This window comes from Agelaius tricolor, unplaced genomic scaffold (assembly GCF_023055355.1).
Source record: "Agelaius tricolor isolate 1412-34295 unplaced genomic scaffold, bAgeTri1.0.p SCAF_7, whole genome shotgun sequence".
NCBI lineage: Eukaryota > Metazoa > Chordata > Aves > Passeriformes > Icteridae > Agelaius > Agelaius tricolor.
This window is the reverse complement of record NW_027269267.1, coordinates 48,040,155-48,059,827: the sequence shown is the minus strand read 5'-3', so window position 1 is coordinate 48,059,827 and position 19,673 is coordinate 48,040,155. Positions and strand designations below refer to the sequence as shown.

Here is a 19,673-nt window from a genome sequence, read left to right as displayed (position 1 = left end):
ACTGAGTCAAAAGAAATTTTGTCTTACCCAACTATTAGTTATTAAGAAGTTAATCAAGTTTCAAATTGGAAAAATAGGAATTAAGAGTGGAGATGGCTTTGCATTCTATTCTGCTGAGTATAGTAGGTATTTGTCAGCTCTTGTAATGCCTGTTGCCCATAAAGATGTTTAGTTGAGCATTAAATTAATATTTAGCTTTCTTTAATTTCAGTCAGACGTGTATATTTAAATATCCTCCCAGATGACACATATGTGGAAATAAGGAAGGATGTGAATACACATTATAACACACAGGAATAACATATGTACACATGTGTAGTCTATATTGAAGCCTACATCTGGTGTGGGAGGATCTCTAGACTGCTCCAACTGCACTGCACAAGGGCTTCCTTCCTGTCCCAGCACCCAGGCAGCGAGAACCATGTGAGACAGGTTTGGATTCTCATACTTCATCTCCCACTACAGGTAATAATGAAAAGCTAAACTTTAGTCATAATCAACAATATAGGATATTAATACTTTTTGCAGTCTTGACCACAAGAAAGAAAACAGTCATTGCTCACTGTTTTACAAAACATCTGTGCTTAACTGGGGAAGCTGCGCATTTGAAAAATAGGCAGTGAATTTTCCTAGGCATTATCCACACTGCTTCCTGCTGTCTAGACTGGTGCACGTATTACATTTAAAAGCTTAAATTAGATGGAGCGACACCACTACCTTTTTCTGCCATGTATAAGGACTAAGTTAACTCACTATGTCTGTCTGGCCTGAAGTACCCATGCATGTGTGGGGGGATAGAATGTAAGAAAATAAAGGTAGTGCAGAAGGTAATCTCACCCCTGAAGAGTTGCAGCTGCACTAATTAGCAAAGATTAGGAACAGGCCTGCTCTTAACAGGCCACAGCTGTGTCTAATATGGATGAGTGATATAAAAGAGTGGGTTAGGTGGGTGAGGAGAGAGCTGGAGTTTGTTGGTGGTCTTATGAAGAAGGAGTCAGTGCTGTGAGGAGCTGCCTATGAGAAATCACCAAGAAGGTATGGGGCTTTTGCAATAACACAACAACATGTAGGTCCAAATTAATTCATACCATACTAGATCATATGCATATTTATGTAGAATTTATAATTCATTACAAAACTTACAGGACAAAAAAAAAGGAATTATGTAGTGGAGACAAATGGCTTCTTATTACAAAACTTGAATGACAGACCTAATCACAATTTATAGTCATTCTAGCTGTACAACAGTTAACAGCCAGCTAGTCTGAAAACTTTGCTGTGTGGGTAATGGATGAAGAGAAGGGCATCTAAAAGTTGTAGATGAACAGTAAACATTCAAAATAGAAATGTGGTCCAAGCGTCTGGGGCCCTGGGCACAGTATAGCCAGAGAAAATAGGCTCGTGAGGTTCCCACTCTGCAAGTGAGCAATGTTTTTAGCATCTCTTGTGTCTCCTACCAATGATTTAGTTTCTGAAGAGGAAGGCGTCCTATCTGCATATGCATCTGCCTTGGACTGTAGAAAAAAATAGTGGGTTTACATTAAAGATGCATGATTTCACTTTTCCCTTATAAGAGTTATATAAATTTACATAGTTTGTATCTTTTTAAGGCTAGCCTAGCCCCACAGAAAGAAAAGTAGACCTGTGCAGAGTCCCTCTCTTTACAGGCTGAATGCAAAATAACAAGTTAAATCTTGCTTGAGAAAGAGAGACTATAATGCACTTTGAATTAAATGGTACATTCACTGAGCTGCATAAGACCCCCATGTAGAAAATATGAATTTGTGTGCAAAAGCACAAGAGATCAGACCAGGGCACTGAATTAGTAATAAGCCTTAATGATTCTGCTAAGAGAAAATGCCACAGATAGTTTATTATATGATGTATGAAAGCCAAAGGAGCAGAACTCCTGGAAGGGGCTGTAATCAGCCATACAATCAAGTTTTGTAGGTGGTTATATGAATGTAATACATTCCTAATTCTCTCATGCCAAACACTCAACTACTATTAAGGACTTTGTGGAATTATTAACCTTCGGCTCTCCAAGGTCAGTTCAAAGCAATTATATTCCTGGTGAGTGACTAACTATAAGATGATTTTGAGAACCTTTCTTGTGCTCACATTAATTTGGTTTGGATTTTGCCACTTTTCTTAAAAATTAAGGTTCATCAAGCTAAACTTTCTGATAGTTACTTTGTAATAGTACATAATAATTGTAAGGGGCATGTTAAACTAAAGTAACTGCTATTTACAGCAGACATAATATTGATCTAAATAACACAAGTTTCTTTCCAGTTTTTCTCATTAAATGGCCTGAAAACAAAACATTCCACTGTGCATATGCCAACATCTCTATTGGGCAGCTTTCTGCGTTTCCCATTCAAAATGAAACAGAGAATAGCTTGGAAAGCACTGCCAAAAAAAAATCCAATTTATGACAATCCATTACTAAATGAATCCAATTATTTCAAAAGTGGTGGAACTGAATGAATGTAACTGAATATAAATAGATAAATAACTATAAAAAATCCCAAAGCTACATAGTTATTGAAGTCTCTCTACATAACTAGTAAAATTGAAAATGTAACACATTAATTTGCGTGAATGTAAAGGGAAAAATAATAAATATGCGCGTACAAATGTGTTTTTAAAAAATAACAATTAGTATATTCTATCAGTACTTAAGCAGAATTAATAGGATGTGGAATCTGATCTAAATTCTATGTTGCAGTTAAATAAGAGACAAAACTTGACATTACTAATTGATAATAAATAATTACTTAAAGGACACAACCAGAAAAGTGTTTTTTTTTTATGTTGGACTGTCTTTCAACAATAATATGAAAAAAATATCAGTGTCTCAGGCAAACAGGAAAAAGGACTTTTTTTCAACATAATTGATTGAGAGAGATGAGTCTTGCCAAACAACTCCAATTTTAAACCTGTTGGATTTGATTAAGAGGATCTATTCTTAGGGGTTTGTTCCTGTAAAGGAAAATATCTCTAGGTCAGTTAATTCATCTTGCCTGCAGTCTTGCATTGCATTTTCCTGCTAAAGATAATATATAAAGATAACCAGTCACAGGCACAGTGGCCTATGGAGGACACTACCCTGGAGTAGGAGGTTATCTCTCAAAGGACTGCAGCCTATGGAGAGCCCATGATGGAGCAAGGGAAATGTGCGAGGAAGGAGGGGTGGAGAAAAGGGTCTGAGAAACCACAATACCCATTTCCCACCCCCTGCACCAGTCAGGGATGGGGCTGTAATGTTATACAAGGCATAAACTGAGCCTGGGAAAGGGGGGAAGAAAGGTGGCAAGTTAAAATTTGGGGTTGCTTCTCAAGAGCCAGAGTTTGTTTTTATTATTAATGAATTGCATTTATTTTCCCCAGCTCAAGCCTATTTTGCCTGTGACAGCAAATGGTAAGCAGTCAGATGGATAATGATGGAGAATATTTTCTTGCAGCATTTCTCCTTGCTCTTTACTTTCCTTCTGAGACAACAAACACCTACAAAACCTTTCTTTTCCTCTAAAAAATGTAAAATATTACGTAAAAGAATACTTGCACATTTGTACTTCTAAAAGTTAAGATTAAACAAGTCTTTGCTTTTTGTCATCTATCATATACCAACAGTGTTCTGTGGTATTTAATAACAGCAGCAGGAGGAGATATCAAGTTCACTGTAGAATATATTTGAGGATGTGGCAATCAATAAAGGGCAGGACTCCTTTTCCTTGACTCCACAAGATGTTAGCATGAGTTTGAGCTGCTTGCCACTGTGTGTCAAAGTCATGATTTTTGGCACTGCTGTGATGTTCTACCATTCAAAATCAGCTGGTGGATGCTGTCAACAGCTGAGCATTTTATGCTTTTGTAACATAGATTTACTGATATTCACTAAAGGGATCAAGATTAAAGGGCCAGACTTTCATGGCAGAAAGCTACAGTTGTTTCAAAAAATATTGATAATTTTGAATATACCAGTAGAAACTAAGGAATATTTTTTTGTAATGCAGTCTTTGTGGACATATAATAGAGCAATATAGAAAAACTTCAGTTATGGTAGTGACACAAAAATGTTTAAAATAACACAAATCTGTATAATACAGAGAATGTCTTTGAGGAGTATGTATTCCTGATGAAGGTGTGTAAACTAAATTTCATTTTCACTTAGCTCTACACTATTAGCATAAAATATGTTCTGAAATTCACTTAGTGGAAAGGTTTAGTGTTCTTAGGGAATGAGCAGTTCATGTATTAGAATTTTTAATAGAAGGATAAAAAAATAGCTATGGTATTAGCTAGAAATTTAGAAGCATTTACATTTTAAGTTAATGAAAGGATTAGTATTTGTTGGATTGAAGGTGTCGACTAGATTTCTGTTCTTCTTGAGTTTAAAATCAAGAAATTAAGAAACGCTTGAAATAGTTAAGTGTTAATTTCAAAAAGTTTCTGGCAAATATAGACCTTTTCACACTTTTTGTTCCTTGGTGCTTCTAACTCATACTAAAGAGAAGTTCTATTGCTTCAGCACTATCTGCTGACAACTGTAGAATGCTGATCTTATATAGAATAACTTACACACCACTTATGTGAGCCCCAAAGAAGATTCAAATAAGTCATCCCAACTTTTGACTCACTATCTGCATATAAAAAACACCATCCTCTACCAGTTTGTTTTCAAAGTGTAGATCTCCATCCCACATTTAGTATTTTAGACCCATATCACATTAGACCCATATCTACTGCTGATCTGAGGAAGTTCATGCACTCTTTCTCTCCCAAAATCTGCAACAGGGTTGTTAACATTAACAAGGCAGAAGGGAGGATGCTGTTTCCATATCAGAAGAAAATACTGACCATATTTCATCCCAGGAAATTCTACAGTCATGGCAAATCCTACAACACCTATATTTAACAAAATATGTTAAAAACTGATAAAGACATCAAGTTAAAAATAATTTTTATATATAGTAAGGATAACACACTCCACTCCTGTGTTACTTTTTTACTATGAGAAACAAGTGAAGATGTAGGAGATGGAATCCCCAAAGCCTCAGCAAACATTGTTAGTGGTGCCTGGAACCTATTGTTGACTTGGGAAAACAAAAATATCACAGAAGAGGAAAATTCTCAGATTCCAGTCTTTCATGTTATATAAAACCACATAACATTACCCTTTATGTGAACCAATAAACAGGCTTTTGGAACCTGATGAGAGATTTGTGGACATGATCTTATTGTTCCCATATTTTATTTCATCTCTATTTTCCCAGCTGAATTGCAGCTATTTTGTGCATGTGTTTCTTTGCCAGCTGTATCAGTTTTGCTGCTTTTCTTTGGTATGACATACATTCTTGATAGTCTTGGTACACATCATATAGCCTTTGCAATTTCATTTGAACTGCCTTTGATACGGATGAGCAGAATTCCACACACTAACACAACACATATATTTCCAATATTAATAAAACTTCATGTATTCTTCAGTAGCATTTCCTTTTATTCCCCCAGACTTCTTCTTCTGTTCCTTTTCTGTGCTAACAACATACAAAGCTTTTTTCACCTCTTCTTTTACTTCTTAACATTAATTTTCTTCAAACACGAGGCTTGTTAATTCACACATAAACTGCTAAATATAACACAACTATTTGTGTTGCTTAAGATCATCCAGATTTATGTGGCCAACATGAATTTGGCCATTTGGCCATCATGTATTCATGTGGCCAACATGAACCATATGATATTATTCCCTTTGCTGCCACTTGGTTTAGTAATTTAACTAGCTTGCTCCTGCTGTTATACTCTTTTAACCCAGGACAGATCTGTAAAGAATTCCAGGGGTTACTGTGATATCCTAGTTATTGAATAGAGTCCTTTTCTTCAAATCCTTGTACTACTCACTTTTTTTCATCTTAAGTATTTATTCATATGTAGCACCAGATAAATTGCTCTGTTGAAATTCTGGTAAATAAATTTGTCATGTGTCTTTCTTTTATCTTGAAAAACACCTTTACCTTTTATTAGTTGTTCTAGCTCTCCTTACAACTAAGACGTTTAAGAAAATTAATATTGCCTGTGCTCCTCACTGAAGGATAGTAACTATTATATCCTATTACTCTGGGAAATCTGGAGGTAACAACCAGGTGACCTTTGTGTAGGGAGGGCAAGATACTCCATTAAGCCTTCCTGGGTGAAATAGTACTGCAACTTCTAAATGTAATAAGGTTACATAAGTACAGAAAAGAACCCTGGCAAATGGACTAAGTTTAAAATTTAAAAAAAATCCCAAACTTCAGATAGTTATCTTTCTAAATTTCTGAGAAATTCAGTAGGATTTTATTGCTTCAATATTTAAATATTTTTCAAATTAGTTTATGATGCACATGTTGACACAATCCTTTTCATATTTTAGGAAAGATGTTGATATAATAATTTCAGTTTAAATTTAAAAATGTATTTCAGTGAAAAAGCATTCATTTCTATGCACCCTGTTTTGCCAAATTTAGATAGTATTGCTTTCAATTTGAGCAGCAAAATAATTGATAATTTACTTGCATGATCTACACAAGTGAGCTTCTGAAACACTTCAATACATCAGGAACTAATAAGAGGTTACTTACAAATCAATCTCCTCTCTCAGAACCTGATGAGATCAGAATATGAAAGCTTTAAGTTTTTTATTTATTTCCATCATAAGCCAATAGAAAAATACAATTTTCATGTTTCCACTTTAAATTAATTTAAATGGAAAACAATTTCAGCCAACTATAGGGCGATGGAAGATCACAAATGGAATAGTTTCTCACATTAAAACACAATCTTTTGTGTTTTAATGTGAGAACACAAGTGGCTATACTTTTTCAAGTCTTTTAAGAAACTCCCATTTGAAATATTTAGCACCCAGTATCCATTTTATGTAAAGTGCCCAAAGCAGTATGAGAGATACACATGCAGAATAGTTTGTAGCACTCTCACTTCAGCAAGCATCCGATGCATTTCATGTATTTCCTATTTAATTCACTGCCAAAGAAAGAAATCATAATGAATAACCAAGAAAAAATTCCTCAGAACTTCCATACTGAAATGGAAAATCTTTTTTCCTTTGCTGAATGTTAAACCCAACATTGTGTTTCTCAATGAGATATCCATTTCCAATATCCTGAGGAATGCAGCACATGTCAGTTGTGTGGAACAGCAATGTAACAAGAATATCGCTGGGAATTTGAAAGGTTCTTAAATAGGTTTTCAAGTTGCAGTTCATGGCATATTGGGTATTTTTTAAAGATGGGTACTCAGATAAAAGGAATAAAAATCAATGGCATATTTCTACTTGTTGCAGTGAGACCACTGCTTTTTCAGTTTTCAGTGTGTCCATCCTACCTTTCTTGGACACAGATAACATCTTTTTTTAACTTAAAGGTGTTTGATATAAGTCATGAAAAATTCAATTGCGTATCTGTTAACTGGGAAGCATTAAATATATGGTCAGCTGTGCAAGAGAAACAAAGCTGGAATATATATGTGTAATCATATGCTGTTCTTCATGACTTTAGATCAATTTTTCCAGGTTTTTTCTCTAGATGCGGCTTCTGCTAGTCTGCTGCATGGCTTGTGCACCACCAAAACCAGTTTCTTGCAGAGTAAGAGGGCTATTAGAGCAGCTTTGACCATTTGATCTTCTCTGGAACAATTCAATGCCACTGCAACTTAATAAGCGAAAGCGATGACAATTATGCTTCATTGGTTTTCAAAAGAAGTGTTTCAATTGTGTAAGCACACCCTACTCACTTGCCATTTAATGCTGCTACTCCAACAGTGCTTCTGGCAATTGACATACTTGCCACAAATGTCCACTGCTGACTTTGAGGGTCCCACCTCTCAACTGTGTTCAAATAACTCCAGCCATCATGTCCTCCCACTGCATAAATAGGCCCTTCAAGCACTGTAACTCCTAAAATGAAGGAGAAAGTGAGAGAAGATAAAAGTGTGTTTCCTCTATCAGTAGTAAAAAATAAAAAAGTTTTCCAAAACACAACCAACAAATGAACTTTTATATTCAAAATGAAAATGGAAATACCAATTTGAGATTTGATTAAGAATCAGCAAACAGGAATGAAATTAATGCCACTCCACATGGCTCTATGAAAAACAGGTCTTGTCAAACAAACTTAATTTCATTTCTTGACAAGAGTGTTTGCTTCAGAGAATAACCTGTCAAGGATGTGATCCTCTTAGATTTCTCTATTCCCTTTGGTTTCTCATAACATTCTGATCATGAATTAGCTCTTTAGAATAGCAGTAAAGCACACAATAAAGTAGGGACTGGATACCTGGTAGATCTCTGGTTATTGTCAACCTAAGGGGGATTGCACTGAATGGAGTTGCTTCTAGAGGGGTTAAAGTCTGGTTTTGCACCATTTTTGTCAATCACATAGAAGAAAATGAACAATTCTTCAGTAGCAGGAAGATTGATGGACTGATACAGAATCAAAAAAGACATTTGAAGTCTTGAGCAAGTAATTAGACTGAGAAATTTAAGCTGCTTCCTCAGTTTCATTCTATCAAAAAAGAAAAATAAATAGCCACACACCTTCACAGAAAAATAATGTTGGATATATGAGTATTCTTTTATCTACTGAAAAAAAATAAAATGCAATGTGTGAAAACTGAAGGTGAACATATTTCAATAAGAAACAATTTTTTAACTGTGAACAGTTTGAATCACCCAGTCAAAGGAATTGATGAATTCTCTATCTCACAGTCTCTTCAGTTAAGCTTAGAAGGCTCTGGAAGATAAGTTATAGCTAAGCACCGTTTGTTACAAGACAGTGAACTCAGTAATTCCATTCTATGAATCCATGATCCCAAATAAACATCGCTCTGAAAAATCTCAGGCGAAATCCAGTCCTGTTTCTAAGTCAATGTCTTTTTATCCTCACTACATTTCACACGATTTGAACTCATCAAAAAGTCAGAAAACAATAGATCATTAAAGTTACAGAGAACAGAGAACGGCTTTGTTTTTTTCTTGCAGGAAAGTCTATCTTTAATTTTCCAGCATGTGAAGTCTCCACTTTCTGTGTGGGAATGTTTTGTCTTATTTCAGAAAACTAATTCATTAAAAGCTTATTTTACTTTAAAACTATATTTATCAATGAGTTTGAATATGTTTCATGTCAGTGTTCACAGAAAATGTTCCTGCACTTTGGATGTTGATTTTTGTTTGTCAATATTTTTTAACTTAAAAAAGAAAATAATTTTAAAAAGCCTACTAACCCTTAGAAAAATGTTCCTCCAAATGAAGGTTGAACCTTTTCTTTTTCTATAGAACTCATTCTCCAGTTGTTTTCATTGCCTTGCCTAGAAATTCTTTCTTTTCAATCACATGTTCCAGTTACAATTTCTCCAGAATATTAAAGTGGGTATTAATCTGAAGTAATGATCCATATAGCTCAATATTTAATCTCAGAACATGACCAGTATGTGGGAAAATGTGTCAGTGGTCACATAAAAATTATGGAATTATATGCTAAAATATGTAGTTTGGGTGTGTTTTTTTTGTTTACTCTAGTATCTAATATTTTAAATATTCTTAAATCCTGAACAAAGAGGTTTATATTGTAAAAAAGTATTTACTATGACTTGCTATAAAAAACATGGTTCCCCTTAGCTTTTTCATCTATATACTCTTCATTAAATGTAAAGTTAAATAGAAAATCAAGTTCTTTTTGGGATAAAAAAATGAATCATATTCAAAGGAAGTTCAGAGGGATAAACGTTTTTGTACACATACATGTACACATACTTGTTGTCTAGACAAAAACACAAACCCTGTCTCACCTTCAAACATAAACATTGTTATATTATTATGCAGTGAATTTCACAAGGAATCTATGATGCACATAAAAATTACATCTCTTCAGTTTTGAAATTTCCAGCTTTTATTTCCTGAGATAACTTATTTGCACTTTCACTAGGATAGAAAATGTTTTCCTCAATTACTCTTTTTATCTCCTTCAGTATTTGATTTTTTTTATTTCAAGTCCTTCATATTCGAGCTTTATTCTCATCTATTTCCTGCTGGAAATTAAGCCATTACAATTATTTAATTCACTTTTTGTAGGAAATTTGATTTCCTCTTAATCAAAATACCATTCTTCCTGCATTTTCATGGAGCTTTAATTTTTTTTTAACGACAATAAAAAAAGATAAGCTCATTGCTTTAATATAATGTTACTTTCTCTCTGCATTTCTTGTTACAAAGAGAGAAAAGTAACATTGAGTAACTGCACTTTATACAGAAAATAGTCTTCAATGTCTTCTGTGTTCTTCTCATCAGAACTTTTCTGAGTTTACACAATGCAGATAAAACCCTGTGAGATGCACAGCTCCTACTGATTTTTTACCCATTGCAGAAACCAATATACTGCCCTCAGTAGTTTCTGCTGCCCTTTTGTGGAAGCTGCTGCACAAACTGTTGCATCTGCTGGCTTGCATCTCTATTTACCTGTGTTTAGACCCACCTATCTATGAAACCCCACATTTTATTCTTATGTTTTCTAAGAAGCCAGGTTGACAGTGTTCTAAGCTACACAGAAGTATTTTCTTTCCCCATTAGGCAGTGCTTGAATCATATGTTTCAAAATATTCTAATGAGTAGTAATGATAATGTAATCATCTTGCCCAAGTAAGTATATAAATACACATTTTATATTAGAGGGACTGTGTCTTATATGAAAAATTCAATATTCAAGCTTTGAATTCAAGCATTTGGATTCATTCTAAGCTTAGATGCCAGAATGTTTATGTGATTTTTATATCACACATATGGACTAAAAGGTATTCCCAAAGGTATTCCCTCCTTATCATGCAGGATGGATTGCAGTGCACCTCTTCTCTGACTGAAATTACTGAACACTCCATGATAACAGCTAATGGCAACACCACAATCAAAATCTTAAGGGACACATTCCCCAAGATCACAAAGCAAAATATTTTCCAGTAAAACTGATGAAGCAAGACTATTCTCTATTCTGAATGTTCCAGGTCATTTGTTTTAATAGAAGAAAAAAATTAAATTCATTGTAAGTAGTCTGTGTTGAAATGTCAGGGTTCCAATACTATTACCACACTGTAGAATTCCTCTTCCTTAAAGAGCAAAGGTACTGAACTCTATATACCTTTTATTTTTTTTAAATGGTGCAGCCAATTTCTGCTTGGTCTCTTGAGATGAGATTTTTCATCTTTTTGTAGTCAAGATACTGAACAGTGTGTTAGAAGATCAAAGTTCATTTCAACTTCATGAGACAGGTTTTCATGTTCATTGTATATCCTAGTATAGTGATGTCAGAGTACATAATTTGGTTTTCTGTCATCTCTGTCCACAAAATAATATACATCCACCTATATTTACACTCAGAATGTAGATATTGAAAAATATCTACAGGAATGGGGTTTTCCTGTTTCTAAATGAGAAAATAACTATTTCCAGCTGACACTTGAACTCTTACTGGTCATTAAGCAAATTGCACAGAAGAATAATTCTGTTGGCTCTTTCAGGAGACTTTGCTAAGAGAAGAGAAAGGACAGAAGGCCCTTATATATTTTCTTCCTGTATGTCATCTTCAACAATTTGGCAAAACCAGTTTAAGCCACAAGAAAAGAAAAAAATCCTCTTGGATTTAATTTTTTACATGATATTAGTGCTTTGTTGTTTTCTGACAAAAGTAATAAAACATTCAGAAAGGGAGTATTTTACTGTAAGGGAATTACCTTAAATAAAAAAGTTATTATTTATCTGAACAAAGAAACTGAAAATTGGAGGAATCAGATCTTACCTTTTTAATTTGTAGAAAATAATAATTCTGGCGCTGAGGGAGTAATTTGTTCTACCCATCTTTTGATTGATTACTTTCATTTAACTAACACTGAATAGTTTGGCTTTCCTAGTTCTCATACAGTTGCAGAGCTGAACCATCTATGAACATCCCTTTTAAGAAAGGAAGCAACTTATTTTCTTAAGAGGAGATATGTTTTCAGCAATATCTTGAGTAGTTAAGTGCTGTAAGTACAGGGCAGAGAAACCTTAATGTTTTCCTGAACAAAAAAGTACCTGGAAAATAATTCTTCTAAGCATTTTGACCTAGGAATTTATAAAAGCAAACAGTATTCTTTCTAAACTAAATAGATCTAAAAAATTAATTGTCTAGTTTGCAATGGCAGGCATTTTTCTTTTGATTGCCTTCACAAAGCTATGCAGCAAAAAACCCTATTATGCCTAATTAGGTGCTCAATCTGTACAATTCCAATTATTTATACTTGAAGACTGGAATGGGATTTTAAATGGCTTTTCTGTAATGTTATAAAATAAAGGAGCACTGCCTATAATTTTAATTCTGCAGTTCCTTATCTGCCTGATGGACCTAATTTTACAGAGTGAAATTTTAAAAATTATATTTGTTAAAATAAAATAATTGTAAATATAGTTTCATACTGACATTTGGATACAAAATGTCAAAGAAAAATTATCTGTGGTCCCAGCTTTACTGTAGTCTCTGCATTTTGATACTTGCAGAGATGTGAAATTTTAACTGGCAAGGATATACTTGTATCCAACAACTTTAAATAAGGACATTACCTTTCAAGAAGATAACAGACATACAGTATATCATGACATTGAAGGTGAGAAGACAAATCAGTAGTTTGCTATTTAATTATGAAACTTGATCCAATAACATCCAGACTTTATTCTACCCTTTTTAGGCTCTGTATTTATTTTATGTCCAGGGAGGAGCACATTTTTTAACAAACTCCTTTCTCACCCATACCGACAGAAGCATATTTATACAATTTTGTATTAATTGTAATTAATATTTTTGCTTTTTCTTACCCTGTTTTTTCTCTCTTTAAGTCTTAAACCACTTTTCTTGCATAGTAGTGGTATCAAAGAAAGTAAAGTCCAATTTGATTTAAATTATACATCATTAATTAAATGATGAAATAATTCTCGTATTTAGTTCTCAAAGCCATAATATTCACTAAGGGGGAAATACAAATACTGTTCTTTGGATGCTGCATATAGGACTGCCATCGGCCAATCTGGGAATTTAGTGTGTCATTAATTGGAGAATTGGACCTGACCTACATTCCTTAGAGAATATTCAGTGACTCAATGTTGAAAGTACCTATTCCTATGTAAATTCACTAGTATCAAGGATGGTTTAAAGAATTATAGCAATATCACTGCCCTCTTGGGCCAGAAGATATTACATTAACTTGCTAATATAATGCAAATTTATAGAAGCAAAGATCTGCCTGTCGACCCTCTGTTTACATTCAGTTTTGTAGATAAGACACTAGGTTCTCAATTCTGCTACACTATTATCCTGAGAACATGACTCAGAAATTATTATGAGTGTTACTGGTATGATATGTAACTCTTTATTGAATTGGGTCATGATCTACTACTTAGTAAAGGTGCAAAGTACAAAGAAAAGGTACTTAATAACTCAGGGAAAAAATCCATTTGATGTTCCCCATGATTAGGAGAAAAATCCAAAGCAGAAATCTAATATACATGCAAATCAATATTCCAGAGAAAATACGTTAAAATGTTCAGCCCTTATTGCAACTCACTGTGAAAGCAGTCATTTTTCCTGAGATTTCCACATGGAAAAAAAAAATAATAATTTCACTACATGGAAGCATGTAGTACTGGTCAATGTTGCCTAGAAGAAAGATTCTCAAACCAATCTCTTAGCAGCTGCTTCTGGGGTAAAGAAAACATCTATATCAGAAGATTGCTGTGCTCTGGTAAGGCAGTCTGTTGTGCAACACTCAATGCTTAGGTAGAGATACATCTGGTGGTTTTGTTTGTTGTGTTTTTTGGGTTGTGGGTTTTCTGTGCATAGAAATCACCACATAAAGATGGAGAGCACACATCTTAACTATAGCATTGCTTTTATGAGGTGCTGATGTACCCAGAAAGATTTAACATTGCAGAAAAATAAGATATTTACAATAGGATCTCGAGTTGAACTTTTATGGGACATGAATCTTTCTCAGCTGACCAAAATGATATGATATGGCATCAAAAAGATATCAAAATTATACTGGACGGCATCATGCTCTGGAAATCTGGACTATCACTGCCCAGCTCAGTAGAATTTGGTCAGTATCATATATATGATAGCATGAAGTGCTGTAATATTTTCAGTTGTCTGCATGCTCTAAGAAACTACTATCTGGAAAAGTTTCCTTTATCCAGCTGTTCGGCACTGTAACAAACATTATGCAAAAATATGATTATATAATTCAATAATTCTTTTATTTATAAATAGTTGCTCCACAATATTGGGAAATCAATTAGTCATAAGTAATTACAGTTTTATCATATTAATAAGGTATGACCTAATCTGTTGGTTTCAATGCTAATTCAGTTCTCTTCATTTTACTGACATTTCTTTCTTCCTGCCTTTCATCTCCGGCCTCCAGGTTCACATATGCCCTGACATCCAGAATGGAATCTCAGATTCTCATGCATCTGTCTCTGCACCTCTGCACTTTTTAATCTCCACAGAGTGTTTGTTTTTTACATACAGAAAACATACAAAAAAAATCTGTATTCATAATGTTGTAAAATTAAAAATATAGAAAATCAAAACCTCGAAAAAACAATTACTTATTTTTGTTTTATGTTAATAAAATATGTAAATTTGCCATTTTTGGCTCTTTAGTAGCCCAGGAATGGTGATACATAAAAAGAAGAAGCTATCATGAAAGATAGCAGAGAAAGAAAAACAAAGATCCCTTTTATCTTCAACATTTTTATAGTTTATTTTACAGCTACCATGAATGGATGTGTTAAGGCTTTTATTTATATTCCTAGTCTATTTTAATGGTATCTACTCTTCGAGAATGCTTTCTGACAGACTGTAACTCCACAGACAAACATGTTTTTATTGGGGCTTAGCACTTTCTAAAATAACACCATTGCTTAACTGCCATAGCAAAAGTTTTTAAAATGGTGGATGAAAGTCCAGCTCTCACTGACTTCAAAATTATCTTTCAAACTAGGTCTAAAAAGAGGTCTCATTCATCATTAAATTTTCAGTGTTGAGTAAGTAATAATCTATCTTATATTATGGTTCATGAAAGAGGTAAAACTCAGCCTCTACAGTTAATAATTTTGGTACTTTGCTGTGTATCTGATCTACTCTGCTCATGAATCCTACAGCCCACATTTTCCTGGTGGAACTGTTTTAAAAAATCTGTTAGTAGCATTGATTCTTCAAAGGCCTTGTTTCCTAACAAAATATTTGGCATAAAATAAATTAGAGGTGATTACTTTCCATATTCGTCTCATAAAATGCATCTTTAATATATATAATTTTATTGCAATGACCTGATCATTATAAATTTTTTTGTATCAAATATGTGTTACCTATGTGTTTCTATTTCACTTGTTTCAGTGCAATCCAATACTCATTTTACTATTATGGATGTATTAAGGTTTCTAGTATCTGATACTTTTTCTGAAATTGCACTGAAGGCTTATTTTAAGAAACTATTGAAATTTTACAAATTTATTGTCAGAAATTATTTACTTCACCAAGGGAGAACAATGGGATTAAAAATATCTGCTTTATGTCAATATTTATATAGAGAAATGTGATACAGAATATTTTCTTTTCAACTTACTGCTTTATGAAGGAATAATTTCACCAGAAGTTACTAACCCGGTAAACTGTTCCATTGATGCTACATTGTTACTGCTTGCCCTTTAAGACATTATGTACTTCATCACTATCCTAACTTTATTTAAATAGAAGTGTCCATAAAAATTTACTGTATTTTTTTTTGTTTAGTTTTTTTGTCTTCAATAGTTTCTCAAGAATCAATATTTTTGACATCTCTCAAATCATACACACATACAGGCATAAATACCCAATAAAACACCGCTGGCTTTCTTTATAAAAGTGCCAGTGCAACTGGAACCTAAGTTATTTTTGCATTACCAGATTCTCAGTTTCCAGTCTACTCAATAGTATTTGTTGTACTTTGAGAAGCAGGAATTGTTACCAAGCCACAAATAATTTAATTCTAAACATGCTACATTTCTTATTCCCATGGAAATCAGATTATGCCACCACAGTTGCTCTACTCCATTGTACAATACACCTACTTAGGCTGCTGAATCCTACACAAATTCTTAGACCTCTAAAACTGCAGTTGTATTTATGCTCTAAGCTTTCACACAATGCAAAATTATTTCATAAACAATAATTCCTTTTGAAAACACAAACATTACTTCTAAAGAAATTCACTAATTTTGAATCAATGAAGTAGTCAACACTTGAATACTTTTAAAAGTAGATAAAATATTTTCTAAATTATCATTTAGTGATTTAAAAACTATACAGCCTGATAAGTAATTAATATGTCTATATTTTTATATTTTTATATTATTTTATTACCTATATTTATAAATGTATTTTAGTTCTGAGATTTACTATGTAATACTATGTAATACTGATAATTCAGTTTCTCCCCAATCTTTCCCTCTATTAGTATTTCTCATTACTTGAAAGGTTCAGAGCATCCCTGTATTTTTCCCAAGTAATTTTTTTCCCTTCCCTCTGACTCATGAGCTGGACTCCAGAGCAGAAAGCATGAAAGCTGAGAATCAGGCTGAGTCTAAGAAGCACAGTGGGTGTTCCCTCTCAGTGAAATATAGAAATTTGCCTTCATGCAAACCCAGAGTGCAATTTGATATTTTGTCAGCACCATCTGAGATATTCTGAGAGTCTTTATCTTGTTACTCCCTAACTACATGTATTCTCTTTCCCCTTCTGAATTTTGAACTTAATCTTTTAGATATTCATTCCTGCACGTACCAGTTTCATGACAACTGCTTTATAAGCAAGTATTCACTTGAATTTCTGGCATAAACCTCAGGTCCTTTAAAATGCATTTACATTACATTTTTAGGTTTTCAGAACAATAGGTTGAAGCTTAACCCACTGTATAAACTGAGAATTGGAAATTCTTTAGGTCTTCTGTGACCATTCACTCTGGGTAGAGTGAATTCTATCCACCCTAGGCCAATATCCTATGTAAATAAATCTAAGGCCTTCTCATCAGCTATTAATATTCTTATAGCATTTTCACTCAGAAAATGCAACTGGCAAGATTCTCTCTTCCAAGAGGGGAGGAGGAAAAATATATGTAACTTGCCTCCACTCTAAGCTGCACAGGATTTTAAGAGGTAAATACTATGTCCTGTCAGCCTCCTTCCAAGCTGATTATCTTGCAAATAGGTGTTTGACTATGGGTAGTGAGATCAGTATATTTTCAAAGCCAAAACCTAAAACAGAAGCTTAGACACACTTTATATAGTTCATCAAAAGGAAAGTTTTGAACACTTTCCTGAAAAGACTGCTGTTCTGCCCTAGTTATACTGGAAGCCTAATTTTCTCACTGTGGCACTTAAATTGTTTCTTTTGTAAAGATAAGTCAAATACCAGTTTTTTCTAGCTTTTTGGTTTTTTTAGGTTTTTTTTTTTTTTAATCACAGTTTCATTGGATTTGATATCTAAAATCATAATTAGTCTATCATTGGTTCCATATTTCCCTTCTCTCCCCTCTTCTACACAGACTATTAAGCTCAGCATGGAAATTGAAAAAGTGGAGACAGTGTTGCTTCATAAAACTGCTGAATTAATAAACCAGAATCGGTTTCACATCTTTGTCCTTTCAGTCTCTTTCTTCCTTTCCTATACGGATTTTGATTTGGTCTTCTTGTTTGTCAGGTTTCACCTTTCCCATATTTCATTTTTGCCTTTCACACCACCTTTCTGGTATCTTATTGCTCTTTCATACTCCATTCTGTTTTATGGACTACTCAACAGGGATATTAGAATCACTATTACTTTAAATAATAGTTTTGGATCCCACAGTCTGCCCTTTCTTTTTTGTACTTTAGTACCACTTATTTCAAACACTGCCATTAAAAGAGCTTTCACTCATCTTCAATTGGCAGCTTTAAAATGGCCTAACATATGACTTCCTACACTATGAACTTGTACTACAGGGCCTGTCAACTTTTATTTCCTCATTTCTACATGTATCAACTTCTATACATATGCTTCTTTTGAAGATTATATGAATACAGGATAAAGTGAATTGTATTACCTGATTGTGGCCTTAGTTACAATGGGGTACATCTGACAATTTTTTTGCTGTATCAACAAAAATACATCCATGTAAAGGATGGGTACTTATTTCTATCCTGTACACAAAACCCTATTCAAACTGCTCTAGCATTATTACCACATGGATATAACATAACATAGTTTAGAAAAAAAAAATTAAAAAATATTACTTCAGTTTAACTTTCATTACAAAAGGCATTTACTAAAATAACTTTATAGGTTATTTGAAAAAATTAAAATAAAACTAATTAAATTCTATTAACTAAGCTTCTAATAATATGATTAGTACATAATTCCAGATAAAGAACACCTTTCCAATGCCTCCCAAACAACTGCATTTAATCATCCCAACTTAGACTTCTTTTCTCATTTTACATGTTTTTTGCAAAAAGCCTGAATTACTTCAATATAAAAATTCAAAAATTATTTTATATTAAGGAAAAAACTCCTCAAATGGTCAAATGCCTAGTTTGGTCCTTTTTTTCTAGTATTGAAAGCATACCAGTTTTTCTCCAGTCATAGTTACAATATTCCTCAACTTAAACTACAATTTTTTAATTCTGTTGACCAAAATCATCTGTAAAATTATAGTCCAGAATTTTTTTTTAACTGATTACCAACGGTTTTCAATCATAGATTCACCTCTTTTGTCACTGAGACAAATATTTTCTCTATTCAGCATACCCTACTGTTGTATTATTACTTTCCTGTAGTTACAGCTGAAGTCATTGCATTTTTACTGCCCTGGGGACCAGCACTGATTCTATGAAATTCTCGAACACTGGCAGAGAAGACATGATGTATTTTTGCATGTAATTAGTGTATTTTCTCATGTATTTTCTAATTTACAATTAAATTTAAACTTAGGAAACAGTTGAGATATTCAGTGCCATGATGCCATCTGATATAGATTCCCATCGCTATTTTCTATTGTAAGACTTGTTTGACAGCAACAGTGCCTATGGACATTGCAGGTGTCCAATGACATGAGCGAAGAGCAGGAAAGCATGGTCATTTTCTGAGGTATTGATGCAATAGTACAACAAAGGACTTGCTGATTGCAGCTCAGGGAATGGACAGGATAATATTGTGTGTTTCATGAGTCAACACAGGCAGGCAGGCAGACAGAATAACCACAAAACCACTGCTGAAATGCAAAGAGTAACTTTGTTTCCTATTTATTACCTTCCAAACCAGAGGATGCCAAAGCAACACCCAGGCAGAGACAGACACAGGCAGGAGGAACACAATCCCAGCAGGTGGCTGGGCTGCTGCTTGCAGCCATTTATCAAGCACCCACTCTTGCATAGTTTACCAATGTGCTGGGATCTCCTCTGGGCTTTTTATGACTTCTGTCCCAAAACAGGGAGCTCAAACATGTCCATAAGCCTCTCCAAACACCTATGTTATCTCTACACAGAAATTTTACTTTTCAAAACAGAGATAAACAGCAGT

The 19,673-nt window shown here is 33.8% G+C and overlaps 1 protein-coding gene across 4 annotated transcripts in view; it reads right to left on the bottom strand.

Annotated features, from left to right (window-relative positions):
* The window catches only part of KLHL1 (kelch like family member 1), a 192,201-nt gene that overhangs the window by 19,120 nt on the left and 153,408 nt on the right, over positions 1 to 19,673 (bottom strand). For all 4 annotated transcript variants that reach the window (XR_011679785.1, XR_011679786.1, XM_071431099.1 and 1 more), the window contains exon 8: positions 7,795 to 7,957. Coding sequence is in view for 2 of the 4 variants with exons in the window: in XM_071431099.1 (XP_071287200.1) it covers positions 7,795 to 7,957 (163 nt within the window). In the remaining 2 variants the exon portion in view is untranslated. The remainder of the gene's footprint in view (positions 1 to 7,794; positions 7,958 to 19,673) is intronic.